Here is a 16,324-nt window from a genome sequence, read left to right as displayed (position 1 = left end):
ATTTCATAGAATCATCATAATTATAGAATCACAGAAGTTCCAACCCAAAGGGTTGGAAGGGACCTCAAGGATCATCTAATTCCAACCCCCTGCCATGGGCAGGGACACCTTCTATTAGACCAGGTTTCTCAAAGCCCCGTCCAGGCTGGCCTTGAACACTGCCATGGACACAGCTCTCAGGAGAAGGTCTTAACCAAAAATGAGGAGTGTCTTACTGCTCATACATTACTCAGTGACTGCTACTAAGATATAGGCACAGGCACAGCCTATAAGACACAGAACATTGCATGCCCTGTGCTCTCTCCCTGTTCCACCTATCTGGCCCCAGCCCCAGGTCTGAACTAAGCTGACATAGGCTTCATTGCACATTACCCTGTGACAGTTGCAAGAGCAATGTGACACAGAGCAAATCCTTGGCCAGGAAGTGTGTGTGGATGGGATTGGAGACACTGGTCACACCAAGAGAAGTCACAGGCTTGCTCAACAACCACCATCTCATCCCTTCTCTCCTTCCAATGGACCAGTAATGTTTGTGCTGTCCTTTGGCACTCCCAGGGTGGATTTCTGAAAGAGCAGTTAGTGGATTTAAATGTCATACAATTGTGATAGCTGGAGGTTGCCTGATGGAAAGGAAGCATTTTGATTGTCTCAGGGTGGATTTGGTCTAATTATCTCAGATGACACCAGCAAATCAGTTCCTCTTGGAGACATGCTGTTACTGTAGTAACTTGTAAATGAATATTGGATGATGAGTTATTAGAGGCAGCCTGAACTGGTAAGTTTATGAGCACAGTGGGCAATCATTTCTTCTTTCTTTTTTAAATGCTTTTCCATATTAATTTCCTTTTCAACATGAATGTGAAACACAAAATCAACGGGGCAGATATAGGGCTCTAGTGAACTCTGCCTTCCCTATCAGACAGAGCAGATGCAGCTTGAAACTACTTTATCACTTTGTTTTTAATTAAAGCCCATAATGGTTTTGCACTTTGTTAACAGGCGTTATACAAAATACAAAGTGGATAAAAGATGCAGTGAATCTTCAGATAACACTACATTTTGGATTCTCTCTTTTTACATGTGCAGACCATTCACTACATCACCCAGCTCCACAACCAGCATTGCCTCATGAGTGACCTGGTAATAAACAGTGGTTACACCCTGCCCTTCTGGAGCAAAATCCGATAAGCATGTGCCTTAGCTTCTGATACTTGCCTTGTGTGGCCAAAGAGGATGGCACTTAGAGGCATTACCCTTGCTTAGAACAAGGTATAAAATCTTCTTCTAGGCCAAAGAGAAGAGGGTAAATGACTCCATGCCCCACTGCGTCAGCAACTGCAATGCAACATCAGGTATTTTGCACTATGGTTTGTTGTCACTGTATTGTGCCCAGTCCCAAAATGCAGCAAAGAGAATTCAAGTTGCAAATTAGGCCCCAGGAGCATGTCCCACCCTTCATCCCAGCTTATTCCACATCTGTAACAGCTCTAGCCCTTCTGTGAGGCTGGGCAGTCTGTCAGGAGGAGGCTCAGGCTCTCCCAGAACTGAACCAGAGATGTCAGACTCTCTTCCCTTGTCCACCAACACTGTACCCTGTATTTTCATAAAAGGCCACCGAATTTGTGAGGCACAATTTGCCCTTAGTGAAACCATGTTGGCTCTCACCAATGACCTTATTTTCCATGTGCCTGAGTATGGTTTCCAGGAGGATCTGCTCCATAATCTTGCAGGGCACCAAGGTGAAACTGACTGGTCTCTAATTCCCCAGGTCTTCCTTTTTCTCCTTTCTAAAAATAAGGGTTGTGTTTCCCCTTTTTCAGTCAGTGGGAACTTCACTGGACTGCCACAACTTCTCAAATATGATGGACAGTGGCTTAGCAACTTTATCTGCCGGTTACCTTGGGACCTATGAACGCACCTCATGAGGTTCCATGGACTTGTGCACCTTCAGGATACTTAGATGCTCTCAAACCTGATCTTCTCCTAAAGCAGGTGCTTCTTCATTCTTCCAGTCCTTGCCTTTGCCTTCTGCAACTTGGGTGGCGGGGCGGGAGCACTCTCCGGTGAACACTGAAGCAAAAACGTAATTGACTACCTCAACCTTCTCCATATCCTGGGTAACCAGATCACCGATTTCCTTATGGAAAGGGCCAACATTTTCTCTAGTTTTCCTTTTATCACTGACATACCTATAGAAGCTTTTCTTGTTGCCCTTGATGTCCCTGGCCAGATTTAATTCTACCAGGGCTTTAGCTTTCCTAACCTGATCCATAGCTGCTTGGATATTCATACTTGGTTAAGTCCTCGGACCAGGCACAAGGCAATTACTGCAGAGCACGCGATGTATATCAACTTGTCAACCTGCCAGACCTCCACAGGTCCAGATGCTTCCATTTCATCCATTTCATCTCTATGCTTTTCATTTGTTTTGGCTAGCAAATAACTGTGCCAGATGCTCCACAGGAATTGCCCATGTGCATGGTTTTGTTTGTATCTACTCATAGTATTTTATTTCTCAAAGAAAGAAAAGAAAGTGATCCAGCAAACACAGCAGCTAAACCAAGATTTGTCAGGGTGTCCATGACCCATCTGCAGCTATGGCTGAGGGTCAGCAAGATGGTGCACCTCCCTTCAGACTGAAACACTGGAAGTTTCAGTGTCCTGAATGGGAAATGGGAATGGTCCATCAAAGTTGTATTTAAAGCAGGAGAGCTGAAGAGCATGGCCTGCCAGTGTCTACACCTGGGTCCCTCTCCGAAAGTATCTATGAGCCTGAAACACTTTAGTATAGATCCTGTTTATATTTCATTATAATTACATAGTTTTCAATATATTGAAGAATGTCAAGTTTCTTGATTTTTTTTTTTGCTTGCACTTCAAGTCTGAATGACAGTTTGTGTTGATTTTTGAAAAGCAAGGGATTTTAATTTGAGAATAATGTCTTTCCACCTGGGATGTATTTAAAATGCTGCAACATTTTTGCTACATCTACCACGAAAAGAATTTATTTTTCTTCCAAAATACTTCTAAAAATATATGGCCTCATCTAAAATTCAGGGTCCTCTGATAGAGAGAAGTGTGGACATGTATTAAAGCAGCATTTTCTCTACATACTCCGAGGTGTGTAATTAGCATGAGGACAGCCATTAACACATCCCATGCGCTGTGTAACCAAGTCATGCCTGATTATGTTGCAAAGTGAGATTAGCAAAATGAGCTTGAAGTTGTCCTCTCTGCCATTTGATAGTAGGGAAAACAAATCTTTCCACTGCCAAAGCTGCAACTAATATTCAGTGCTTAAGAAATTCAACTGATGCATTCATAATGAACAGGATTTTGTATAATTAAAATTTTAAATAAATCCCCAACATGAGCCCTGGCTTGGACTTCTTAATTTCAGATGTGGAAGTACAGCTTTTGACAAAATACATTGAGGGTTTGGGGTTTTTTTCCTTCTCTTTTCTTTCATCTGAGAGATATACGAAATCTCATTAGCATACTAAAAAATAACGGGAGAGAAATGAAATGAAGACCAGGATTAAAAGACTCACTACTTTCTTCATGTCACCTTTATAGTTCTTTTGAGCATCTGTCCCTGTGGTGGGTGTAAGTAACATGGAGGTGGATGTTAGTGGGTGGCAAAGCTTTTATGAGGCAGAAAGAAGCTGAGAATTAGAAAATTATTGGAAGTAGTTTCCATACAGATGAGAAGTAATCAGACCCTGAGAAGCCAAGGAAGAGAGGAAGACAGTAAGAAAACTGAATAAATGGCACATTTCACTAGCAAAGAAAATGCCAATTTGTTTCAACAGAAACCATGAAAGTTGCCATGGAGCTCTCACTCTAAGCATCCCGCAGCTGCAGGCCTGGTCCCTCCTTGTCTGCAGAAATCTTTCTGTCAAAGCCAAAAATCCATCAGGTTCTCAGGGCACATTTCCAGGTTGTTCACCTACCTGCAGGGTAACTGCATCCCTCTCTGTCCCTTGTCATACATAGGGTGGTGGAGATGAGATGAGTGATGGCACGTTAGCAAGAAGGTCCTATAGCTGAGAGGAAGACCATGCTGCCTTGCAGTGCTGGATTCCACTCATGTCTCTGCCTGGAAAGCCCTGTATGGCACTGGAGAGTCACTTACAGCAAGCTGTTCACGGATGGCTTCAGTCAGCTGATCTCTGCTCCCGAGTTGTTCAACCTGAAGTCTTAGGCCTGATTTGTGGATAGTTTAATCACTTGTAGCTGCAACTGAGGTTAATAGAGGTTGTATTTTGAAAATATCAAGTGCTCTAGGAGGCAATTCTACCGTGAAAAACCCAGGACTGTGTGATATAAGCTGGACAACAAAATACGGCCAATACGCTTAGATATTTAATCTCTTTGTGCCTAGATTCCTTGACCCTAAATAGAGAAATAATACTGCCATTGTACTTTAGCTCAACATCATATGTATTAGCTGACAGATGCCTGTGATGCACAGACAGCCACAGCAATGAGACTCATAAAAGAAAAAATATCTAAATGAACTCAGAGGCAGTTTGGGAAAAAATACACAGTCTCAAATTTGGGACTATTTTCCCAAGGACAGCTAAAATAAGCTCATCATCAAAATGCATGGGCCTCCATCCCCCAAGGTCCCACTATTTTTTAAATACAAAAGGTGCCAGAATGATTTAATCTGGAAAAAACAGTGAGTTTCTCATCTTCATTATTCCCAGAAACATTTAAAGCAGACCTGTAAATGTCACGAGTCTATACATAAACACATGTATGTGTGTTTACACAAGTGTATCTATAGTTTAATATGTATTTTAAAGTCAGGTGTTATCACAAACAGTGTAAGCTTTACAAAGTTGTGCACAATAGGAAACTGGATCTCAGAGTGGGGTCAGCAGTAGCAGTAGTTAGCACAGGGCAGTGTTAGCACAGGTGGTGGGTTGGTAACAGCGGGGATGAGCACAGCCCTTTTCAACCCCTGGCTCCCACCAAAGATCACAGCTGCTGTGAATGTAAACGGCTCCCACCAACTCCCCTGTAATCCAGCCAAAAAAGCTGTGGCTGAGGATAAGAAGACTTTGGATCCACAGAGGGAGAAGATATGGGTTCCCTCTCCACAGAAGGATAAAGTTGCAATGTCTCATGGTGTGCTAAAGCTGGACCTGGGTGGAGGAGGAGCACTGTCTGCTGGTTTGGGTTGGCTGGCATGCCCAATGGCTTTATTTTCATCTCTCCTATTTTTTGCATGACCCTGTTCAGAAGCCCCATCATAGAATCATAAAATGGTTAGGATTAGATAGGACCTTAAGATCATCTAGTTCCAACCCCACTGCCATGGGCAAGGACACCTTCTGCTAGACCTGGTTGCTCAAAGCCCCATCCAGCCTGGCCTTGGCCTTCAGACTACACGATTGACTTCCCCGAGCAAATAGCCTAGCCCATGGGTGAATTAATGAGTGTTTGCAAAGTTGTGCTTAATCACTGGATAAAATGCAATTGCATAGGTGTGAAGTGTCTGGAAAAGGGTGACTATTCTCAGCTCCTGCTTTGCTGTCAGAAACCCTCATTTACTGGGCAGTGAACCAGACCTTGTCCTCACTCCTTGGGATGCTCTTGGCATGCACTGGCACTGTTCACAGGCATGTAAAAGGCTGATTTTTTGCACATTATGTGTGTTACTGTAAGTAAAAGTATGAATGAGGTATCCAGACTCCCAGTATAACACTAGGAAACACTGGAAAGCACAGAAAGTGACATTTAACCTTCGCTCTGAAGACCTGCACAGCATTTATTCTTCCACAATGCAGCAGTGCTACTCTCCCTCCTTATACTCCAGGTCATCGGGGCCTGGGTCCTCTCCCTTGGGGTGGGAGAACTGGGTTCAACCCTCCCTCATCCTGAGGGGTTTGCAGTGAGAAAATACCCCATTTGCAGCAAGCAAATTGCTGACTTGCAAATGGGGAATGTAAGCCAATGCGAGGCATTTGGCTGCTTGGGCAGCAGCCACCTTTGCTCTCACATTTGAAGCTGTGCCAAGGTGCACAGAGAATCAGAGCTTAAGGGGTCATAGTGTAGCCAGTGCTTGCACTCCACGGGGCTGGGAGCTCAGCTAGCAGGGCTGTAGTGTGGGTTGCTGCCTCTGTTTCCACTTTTTTTACCATAACTGACCTAAAGTTTGCAAGTTAGAATACAAAAGGTCTCTCTAAGCATGAGGAACAATACCAAATTCCTCTCTCCTGGGTGGGTGTCTCGGCTTTGCAGCTGCTGATTCAGATACATCTTCTCTACCTCTTGGTGATCTTTGAGCTCTCCACCTCTTGGATCTACACTTTGACCTTCCCCTGAGTTGTCTATCAACTTACTGTGACTGGAGGTGTAAGGGGAGCCCCATGTGAACAGGCATCCATTTCTTTCTCCATGGACTGTGTTGTCTCTAGTGCAGCAGGAGAAGCCCACAGTCGTACAACTGTCTCCTGACCAAAATAGGGGTGCCTTTCCGCTCCTTGTCTAGAAACCAGTAAAACATCTGTGGGTCTGCCCAAAGGATGGGTTTAGTCCTGGCTGCATGTAGAGAGCAGTGTCCAGGGGGATGTTCCTTTGGCATCTCTTGGGATGAATTACACTCTGGTGCCATGCATGGGCTGTAAAATGAACTGGTGTGCTTCAGAGTTAGCTACAGAGTTAGCCTCAGGCACCAAAGTTTGAACAGAGGAGTCACACCTAGAGCAGTTTGATGCATTTTTAGCAGAAAGCCTGTAGAAAGGCTGGGGCAGGACCCAGAAGCCCTGTGTCCCAGTTCAAATATAACCTTTATTTTTTTAATAAGAAAAGCACCCTGTGTTTATAAATTGCTCTTTGCCAAATGACTTGTTCTTAAAAAGAATTACACTGTAATAAGATGCATCATTAAAAAGACATTTTTCTGTGAGTGGCAGAGCCTGGTTTCCTGCGGTTCGGAGTCTCGTGGTGGGGTTATCTCGTGCCTAATGAGGAGCATTGTGGCTGAAGCCTTTTCTCCTGTTCGTAAAGACACTGTCTCACATAGGTTCTCAGGTGTCTATAATACTTTTGGGATAAAACTGCTGTTGTTTAGGTTCTCTCCTATCTGGAAATGCAATATTGCCCATGTGGCAAGCTGTTCCTTCCTGGAGACACAAAGGGGTCATATTTCTCTACCCTGCAGCCTCTTCTCACAGAATCGGTTTACAATTAAAGCCTTTGAGACTTCTATCACACAGTTAAAATTGACTGAAATTGGCTAAAAGATAATTGAGAATAATACTGGACTAGCACAATGTAATAAACCTAATTTTATTAGGTATTTGGGTAATAAATGATGGAAAGTAAATACTGGAGCAAATTAAACATGGGAAAAAATGTTCATAAATATTTATTCAAGCTTTTAAATGCACTCAAGGTGACCATTTTATGCCCTTTTTGTGTTTAAATTTTAGAGGCTCAATTCACAGCCATATGAAACACCAACAAGGGCACAGGAACCCCAATAGTTACACTCATACCTTGAAAGTAAAATAATAGGTTTTTGTGAGACTTTTTTCACAGAGATCAGGATTTTGGAAACTTTTTTTTTAGAGTATTACAAAATCTGTATTTTAGAAATAGGAATGTTGAATAATTCAGAAAACAGATTTTGAAGATGATTCTTACCAAGTCAGAGAATAAAAATGGATCATGTGGTTTCTGCTGGATTTCCTGAATTTTCAATAAACCTGAACTGACCAAAGTCAGACCAAAAATCTTTTGCTGAAGTGATTCATGGAAATTTTTCAAAAATGTGAGATGTGAAAGGGAATTCTCAATTATTTGCACACACATACATGCAAAAAATAATCAAAAATTAAGGAAAGAAGAAAGATACATTGAATAAATTGCTCATTGTAATTTATTTTCCTAGTTCCTAAGCCATAGAAACGTGCTTGTCATAAAGTGTTTTTTGGAGATATTTGCATTTTCTTACCTTGGATATGGATGGATGAGCTACCATTGCTCTCCATGCTTATCAGATTAGGAGAATGCATTTTTAAATTCAATTATATCCTCAGTGGAAACATTTTCTCTGACTCTGGTAATCTTTGGAGAAGAATTATACACAGTCTATAAAGCTTCACATTTCAAAAACCTAATTTTGAATGTTATTCAGGAGGTTAATTTACGATTCATCTTCCTAAGGAGGAGTTAAATAAAACTGATAGAAGGTTGGAACTTGTCGAGTGGTTGAGAGGTTTATCAGCATGTGAGTATGAGTTCATTAGTTTTAATTAGTATAATCACTAATGTTGCACTAACAGTTTGGTGAGAGAAAGTAATTGCTCACACCCACTGTATTAGATTGGGAGATAAGTATTCATTTTATGAGGCAATTAGCATTTCAGGGATTTTTTTAAAATGCTTTTACGATCAGCTATTGCAGTCACCTCCTTCACCAAAAAGAGTTTAAATTAGCCGTAACTTTCATCCTAATGAGATGCAAAAATTAATGTAGAATTAAGTGTGAACCAGCAATCCCACCGTGATAAGCGGGCAGCTAAAGCCACAAACCTCGATTAGTTTATAATGACCTGTTTTATTTCACAGACAATGATACTAATTTATCTGTCCTCAATTCATTATCTTCTTGGAAAGTTTATATTTCTGAATTTTATACAACAAAACAAATAAAATATGAGGAAGGGAAAAGTAGAACAGTACTATCGAAGTAATAATTCTCTAAAGAAAAAGCTGCAAGGTTCAAGAACAGATCTTAAATAGGCAATTATTCTTTATATCAAATGTCAGAGGAAGAAGAAACAACTCCCTTGGACACTCAGTGCCTTGGGAAGAACCATGAATTTCACAGCAGCAGCAATCACAACCCTGCTCTGCCCATCACATCCCTTGGCAGCTAATGACAAAATGAAAATGAAGATCCAGGACTTTGTCATCCTGGTAGGCAAGGAAGCCCTAGTCATTTGAGAATTAGGACAGTTGACCCAAGAGATTGCCTTCCAAAGCATCCTGGAAGGTGAGAGTGCAAATTCTGGTGGGAAGAACTGCATACAGTAAAAGTGTTTACTCTCATGTCAAGGCTTAATGAAGGGCATCACAGTATCCATAGAGAGATGAGACAACACACCATTTGCAATGTATATGACACCTGTTATATGGGATTATGTTTGCTCCTGGTTAAGATAAATCTCTTCTCAAAAAGAGCTGAAGAAAAAAGTCCAAATCTGCTATGACATGGATGTGGCATGGAGGAGAACAACTGTTAGATATTAGAACCACACTATTGTTCCTGTAATTTTGAGTATATATGTTAAAATGTGCAAATGTGAGGCAGCATTCGGGGAATTACATTAATATTCCTAAAACATATGCAAAAGCAAAATGTACCTATATATGTATGTACTCTTAATGCTTATACCCCTTATAAACCTCTCCAAAGGAGTTCAGGAAGAAACAATGTCCTTCTATGTTTAATCATCTAAAATTTAAGTACAACTGGACAGATCGGATCTCGGTCATGCTGGTGGCAGCCGGTGCTTCCTTTAGGGGGTGGATTTCTCCAGCTGAGATCTGAATCCACCACTAGGAATGTCTGCATCCCTCTATTGACAGCGGAGGCAGTCCAAGCTAACCAGGTTTTTGTCTTCCGTGGCTGAAGTAAATGCTTAAAATTGGGTACAATGAATCATGACTGGCATGCCTGTGTCTTAGGGTTTGTCTATGCACAAAGTTATTGTGGAAAGCCATTACTCTTCCTGAATAGCATTACATGTGGATACACTTTTGGTGGAGTAAGTCTTACTCATTTCTCTTCAATAATATCCACTTGACAGAGGCAGACCAGTTTGCTTCCTAGTTCTCATGTGGAATCCTTCTGCAAGAGCTGCTGCCTTTTTAGCTAGCTGTCCTACCTTAATCTAAATTTACTTCAGTATAAAAATGCCCTAAATTTGCCACCCATACACCTTTGAGAGCCATTTAAGATTTATGGAGGTAAGCGCATCAATTAAGCCCAAACACATAGATCAAAAAAAAAAAAAAAAAAAAAAGGCATCTTATACAATAAAAACTGACTTTTATTTCCCCAATTATGGGTATTATAAAGCATATTGTTTCAGGAGAAATGCCTGTACTTGCCAGTGTGTTTCATTAAAGAATAATAAAGCCATACATATTTCATTTCCTTGTTCTGAGCTGCAAGAGCCTTAACTATATAAAATGCACCATGCTGTCCTTGCTTTGTTGGGCTTTTTTTCCTTTTAATCAGATTTCCCTCCCCAAACTAATGAAATCTCTCTTTAAACACATATATCACTTTCATATGCAGTGACCTATCATGGCTGAAACAGTTTCTCTCTTCTTCTGGAGAAAAGGCAACTGCCAACACACTTGCTGTGCAGATCTGGGCCTGGATTGCCCTGATCTCCAGAGAGCTTGAGTTCCTGGCATTCCCACCAGTGCTGTTTTCTGAGGGGTATGAGGTGGCAGATGTCTGCAGTGTCTGCCCCTTGCATATCTGCACTGGTTCCTGGTCACCTGCTATCACATGTAATTTCTCTTCTCTTGTAGTATGCACCTACTCGCTGTGCAGCTGCACAGTCGTCCACAGAGCAAGGCATCCTTCCTGCCTGCCATCACCACGAAGCAGTGCATGACCCCCAGCTGGTTCCCTGCACATGCCCGCTCTTTTCCTGCCCATGGGAAGGGCACCTGGAGGTGGTGGTGTCCCACCTGAGGCAGACCCATCATATCAACATCCTTCATGGGGCAGAGATTGTCTTCCTGGCCACGGACATGCACCTGCCTGCACCTACAGACTGGATCATCATGCACTCTTGCCTTGGCCACCAGTTTTTGCTGGTTCTCAGGAAGCAGGAGAAGTATGAAGGCCACCCCCAGTTCTTTGCCACGATGATGCTGATCGGCACGCCGACCCAAGCCGACAACTTCACCTACCGGCTTGAGCTCAACAGGAACCAGAGGCGCCTCAAGTGGGAGGCAACCCCCAGGTCGGTACTGGAGTGTGTTGACTCTGTCATTTCGGATGGGGATTGTCTTGTGCTGAACACTTCCCTGGCTCAACTCTTTTCCGATAACGGAAGCCTAGCGATAGGGATTGCAATAACCACCAGCAAAGTTCACAACGCCGAAGCTGAAATGTGAGAGGGAAGAGGAAGAAGAAGAGGAGGAGTAACAATGGTGCTCTAGCTGCCTTGGAAGAGCCACAACTTGCAGACTTTTCGGGGGGGTCTCAGGTCTTTTATGGTATTCAGTACTTGTCCACAGTGGGCATTATTTAAACATCCTGTGGTTACAGTCTCCGTGTAATGTATTTACCATTTTGTTAATACAATTTTATGAGAAATTTTAAAGAGGCTAATCAATTTATTGCTGCCCTCCAACAACACTGAAAACAACACTTTCTCCTGGAAAGTGCACCCAGGGTGACTCATAGAAAACTTTGGTCTGAGCATTCTATGCAAATGTGTTTCCTTCATTGTCTGCCTAATTGCCTGGTATTAAAGAGGCCCCTGTGCTTGGCAAAAGGTAAAGTATTCCACTAAGGAAATGAACTAAAGAATTCCACTAAGAGGACTCAGGTTTCCATACTAGCAATAGTGATTTAACTCTTACATTGTGGTCACAACCAAGTCCCAGGGAGCTTGCAGTTTCAGAGCTCCCTTCAGTGTCTGAGAAAACAACCTTCACCACACAAACAATGAAAACTTCAAAATAAAAATAAAAAGAAAAAGAAAAAAACCTGTAAGCATGGTTAAATCTCACTTTTGTATCATAATGGGCAGTGAGAGGCTTGCTGCATGGTCTGGCTCCAGGATGTATATAGCCATAGCCAACCACGGGGGCTTTCACTTTTTTAGCTGCTGTTTCCTTAGCATTTAAAAGAGATTTCATAAAATACAGTATCAGGACAGTTCTAAGTTGTGTACTGATCATGCTATCGAATGCTGTGCCCTTTAGACCCACAGTGTGTGCTGCTAAATATTGGCTTAAAATAATGCAGCTGAAGTATCTGTAAGTTGTCTATGAAATTTGAAATGTTCTCTTTTTTAAAAACAAAACAAAACAAAACAAAACAAAACAAAACAAAACAAAACACGACAACTATTTTTTTTTCTTTTCTCCCACACATTTAGGCCCTTTTCTTCTACTAAGGATGTTTCACACATGGTGATGGTCACAAGAAGAAACATGGGTTTCTCTAAGAATTTCTTCCTTGGCTGGTTCCTTGGGGAGGAGTCCAAGGGAGGTGTTGGCCATCTCCTGACACTTGGTCCCATCTGCAGTCAAGCGTGTTTCCCCCACAGCCAACAACCACAGTGAAATCCCACCACAGTGATGTGTTGAAGGATGGGGCTCTACAGGGAGTGTGACACATGAGAAACATGGGAAATTGTCTTTTCCTGTTTTCCCTTCTGTCTGTGTGTGGCTGTGGTCTGCCTGCTCCTGAAAGCTTTTTCAATAAACATCTGGAGGATTGGGTCAGTTAGTAGCTAGAGAGACTGAGGGTCATCACCTAAGTAAGTCCCTTGATGAACCAAGTAAGTGAGGGGAAGCAAGCTGAGAACAGTCCTTCAGTCCTTTCAAAAGGCATCTTGCTGTAGCTAGCTTTGGGTAGGCAAAGCCACTGATACTAATCTCCCACCTGCTGCTCTCCTGGGAATTATGATAACTGATGCGTGAAGCAGAACCAATTGCAATTTTCCTGAGATGAATGCTATGCAGGTAATGCCTTCCGAGTTGCAGATGTGCCTTGCCTCCTTACCTGGGCTTTCATACTCAGAGAGGAGCTAGGGTGTCTTGCTGATCATGACCATGCAAGCTGAGGTCTGAAACAGAAGCCTCAGTCCCTGTAAGAGTATGCTGAGGCATACCTTCTCTGCTCTCCCAGATCTGTATTTAGGGGCCAGGAGGGCATGCTGGTGTGCAGTGCTTTACTGGAACATGCAGGCTTCAGAGTGGCTTGTCTTTTCCTTGCAATGTTAAATATTCAGAACCAGCAATTGCTGCCCTTTCCCTAAATGATGGCCATAAATCAATCTTTGGCACTTTTGTGGACTGAAACTGGCTTCTCCAGCTCCTCTGGCAAATATTCTGCTGCTGAACTAAAACAAAGCAAAAGCAATAAAACCCCAACAAAAACAGTTCTTCTGGCTTACACTTCCTGAGCTCTTTGAACACTGTGGTAGAGACCTAATGTAATGCTGCTTTCATTGCCTGATCACAACCATTTATAGGGAGAAGGATATTCCTTGGGTTGTTCCAGACTATTTACTTCTTACTAGGTGGCTCCTTTTGTTCTTGAAATATCTACTGAAATGAAGAATGCACTGATTGGTATTTTGGGGTATGCTCCTTGCCAAAGGACCAGTTTATTTCTGACAGAATGTGACAGCAACATTTTTCTGGGATGGGCATCTCCACCTGTTACTAGCATCCTGGTTTTGATGGGGGAGGAGGCACAGTGGAAAAGTGACCTCCCTAACACAGACCTCCTCACATCCTCCATGTCCTTCTCCCAGAGCTTTCTCATGACCACACCAACGGTTTGGCCCTTCTATTTCCTCTCCAGTCCTCCCTCCCATCTGGTGGCCACTCAGCATATTCTCAAGCTCTCAGCCTGCGTTTCATCCTTCGGCTTGCACAGCCCATGGCATTTCTTGCCTTCTCCGGCTTTTGCCTCTTGAGTGCCATTGTTTAAATTGTTCTTGCTGCTCTTTGCAGCCAACTACTCGCTTTACTTCGAGTAACCTTCTTGCTTGGCTTTCTCCACAGCTGCAAAGCCCCAGCTGTGGCAGGGATTTCAGAAATTCAGCTATGTTGGAGTACTGATGAAAATCTGCTCAGTAAGACTCCCAGTACAGAAAGCAAGGACACATTTTGGGGAGAAAGGAGATATGGGTGCCTAAATCCAGCCTTTGTAAGCATCTCAGTATAAAACTCAAATGTTTAAGGGTATATTTAAGGACTTAATACCATGGAAGACATTCTAATTCTGTCATAATTTAAAGCCTATGAGCAACTCTTCACTGCCATAAAGCAAAGGCGAAGCAAATATTCTACATGGTGGGACATAAATCCTAAAATGCTGGCAGGTAGGAGCAACAATGAAATTCAGTTTACGTGCAGTCTTTCAGTGCCTATAATATAGCACTTCTTACAGCTCTGTACTCATGGCTGAAAGGCAGTTGTAGCTTGGTTTCCAAAATTTGGGCTGAAATTGGGGCTTCTAGAATTCATTTTGTACTCTAATATTTTGCATCTTTAGAATGTATTATACCCAGTCACTCCAAATTCCTTCCTTCCTGTGAACGCAGCCTTACATCTCTGAAGTAAGCAAGTACCCTTCATTTGGTGCAAGAGAAAATGTCTTGCAAAATTGCTATGCAGCTGTTGTAGAATTCTATTTTCCTGCCTTCCTAAGCGCAGTGTTCCTTCTTTATTTTGGTTCGTTCGTTTATTTATTTATTTATTTATTTTACATAGACAAAATCATAGGGGGCTTTCTGTTGTGGGATGTTTTTGGTTTTGGGGGTTTTTTTTAGAGTTTTCACATATCTGTGTTCATGGATGGATTTTCTTGTGCCTAGATTAGCAAAGTGCAACACTATTTTCATCAGGCTGAGCCAGATGGATTGCTACCAGACCCACTAGAAAACCTACTTTGGTTCTTCTGCACTATCCATCAGACACAGTGTGAATGTTAATGTCAGATCTGCAGTAAAACAGCATTAGTGCTTTCAGCTCAATCCCATTATGAATTAAGCTCACATCATATATCCATGACTCGTTATAAATCAGCTGAAGCATCCTGAGCCTCATCTTGAAGATGACAAAGGATCTTGCTGTGGCAGTGCTGGCTGAAGGGCTTGCTGAGAAGTAGGGCAGTAGTCCTCTTCCCACTGGACTCTGATATCACATACTTTTCATACTATCCTCTGTGAATACAATCCAGTAAGCTACTGAAGAAAGGAGGGATGGTAAATTCTGGACAATGAAATGGTTATAACAAAATGAATGTTTACAATAAATTGCTAGATACTGCTGAATGGCTCTCTCTTTTGGGCATCAGAGGAATGAAACCCAGTTGACAGTACTGTAGTATAAGTGATTTATCTTGCTTTTCTAGCTCATAACACACCTGAAAAGCACTTCAATCAGAGAAGAGTCTGTCAGAACAGACCCAGAGACACAATCCTACAGAAAAAATGTTTTCACATGGAGGAGCTACAGCTTCTGAACTGTTCAGATGCAAGCATAGTTTTTAATCCTTTTTTCATTAAAAAAATCCAAATAACTCTGCACCCCTACACCATCTGAGTGGAGGGTGAAAAATAAAGTTTGCCACATCATCACCAGAACCATTCACACAAAAAGGTGATTCATCTTCTGCAGAGATGAGCCTGCAGAAAACAAGGGCAGCAGGGTAGCACAGGACAGTGCCCCCAGGCTCTGGAGGCAAACACATACAACTGAGGGCAGAGCAAAACCTCCAGAGAGAATCATTACTCAACAGCAACCACTCAAAATAAGGTCACAGCACGGGCTGTCAGGAAAATGATTGGGACATCCTGAGACTAGCAAACCAGCGGAGAGCAGAAGGTCCATGCAGAGACGTGTCTCTTCGTATCAGCACCTTCCACCCAGCAAAAAGGTCTCTGGCCTGCTGGTACCCTTGTCTTTAAAGCAGTACAGATGAGAGGATCAGCCCTTGGCGCTGTGGGTCTGCATGCAGATGGCTCTGATGCTGCATAGTTAGCGCTGACACCCAGTCCCAGTCCTGTCCCACAGCTTCTCTGCTTTTTGTGGGTACCCAGCTACCTGCAGCTGCTAGCCCAGGCACCTAACAGTTTTGTTGTCATTCGCCTGCATAGCTCCCACCAAAGTAGGAAAGTATTTGCTGAAAACCACCAAAAAAATCTTTGGCAGAACATCAAACTAAACCTATACCTCTTATCCTTGGTTAGGACCATGATCACTCATTTTTTCTCTTTCCATAAAGGCAATAGACTAATTCATAGCTTTTTTTATCCCTCTTTGGGCTCTGCCCCTCCAGAACATGCATGTGAAGGATTAGCAGGCAGTCATCATCTTCAAGAGAAGGATGAGGACTAACATTCGTTGCAAAGATGGCTGTTCTTGCAGTACTTTCACAAAGGAATCCCAGGCTCAAAAAAAAAAAGCCTAACAAACCTTAGTGGGAGGCAAATCAGAAACACCAATTACAAAGCCTGCTGCCCTTCGACTAGAACGAGCTTTCTATCTTTCAGGTACTGAAAATTCTCCTGAGACATTGCCTATCTGAATA

The 16,324-nt window shown here is 42.5% G+C and overlaps 1 protein-coding gene across 1 annotated transcript in view; it reads left to right on the top strand.

The window, feature by feature from the left end:
• Positions 1-11,408, top strand: part of SIAH3 (siah E3 ubiquitin protein ligase family member 3) — a 45,849-nt gene extending 34,441 nt beyond the window's left edge. The window contains exon 2 of the mRNA XM_030476413.1: positions 10,567-11,408. Coding sequence (XP_030332273.1) covers positions 10,567-11,160 — 594 coding nt within the window. The 3' untranslated portion in view covers positions 11,161-11,408. The remainder of the gene's footprint in view (positions 1-10,566) is intronic.
• Positions 11,409-16,324: the final 4,916 nt, after the last annotated feature.

Source organism: Strigops habroptila, chromosome 2 (assembly GCF_004027225.2).
Source record: "Strigops habroptila isolate Jane chromosome 2, bStrHab1.2.pri, whole genome shotgun sequence".
In the NCBI taxonomy this organism is placed as follows: domain Eukaryota; kingdom Metazoa; phylum Chordata; class Aves; order Psittaciformes; family Psittacidae; genus Strigops; species Strigops habroptila.
Note: the sequence above shows the minus strand (reverse complement) of the source record. Positions and strands in the feature narration are given on the sequence as shown.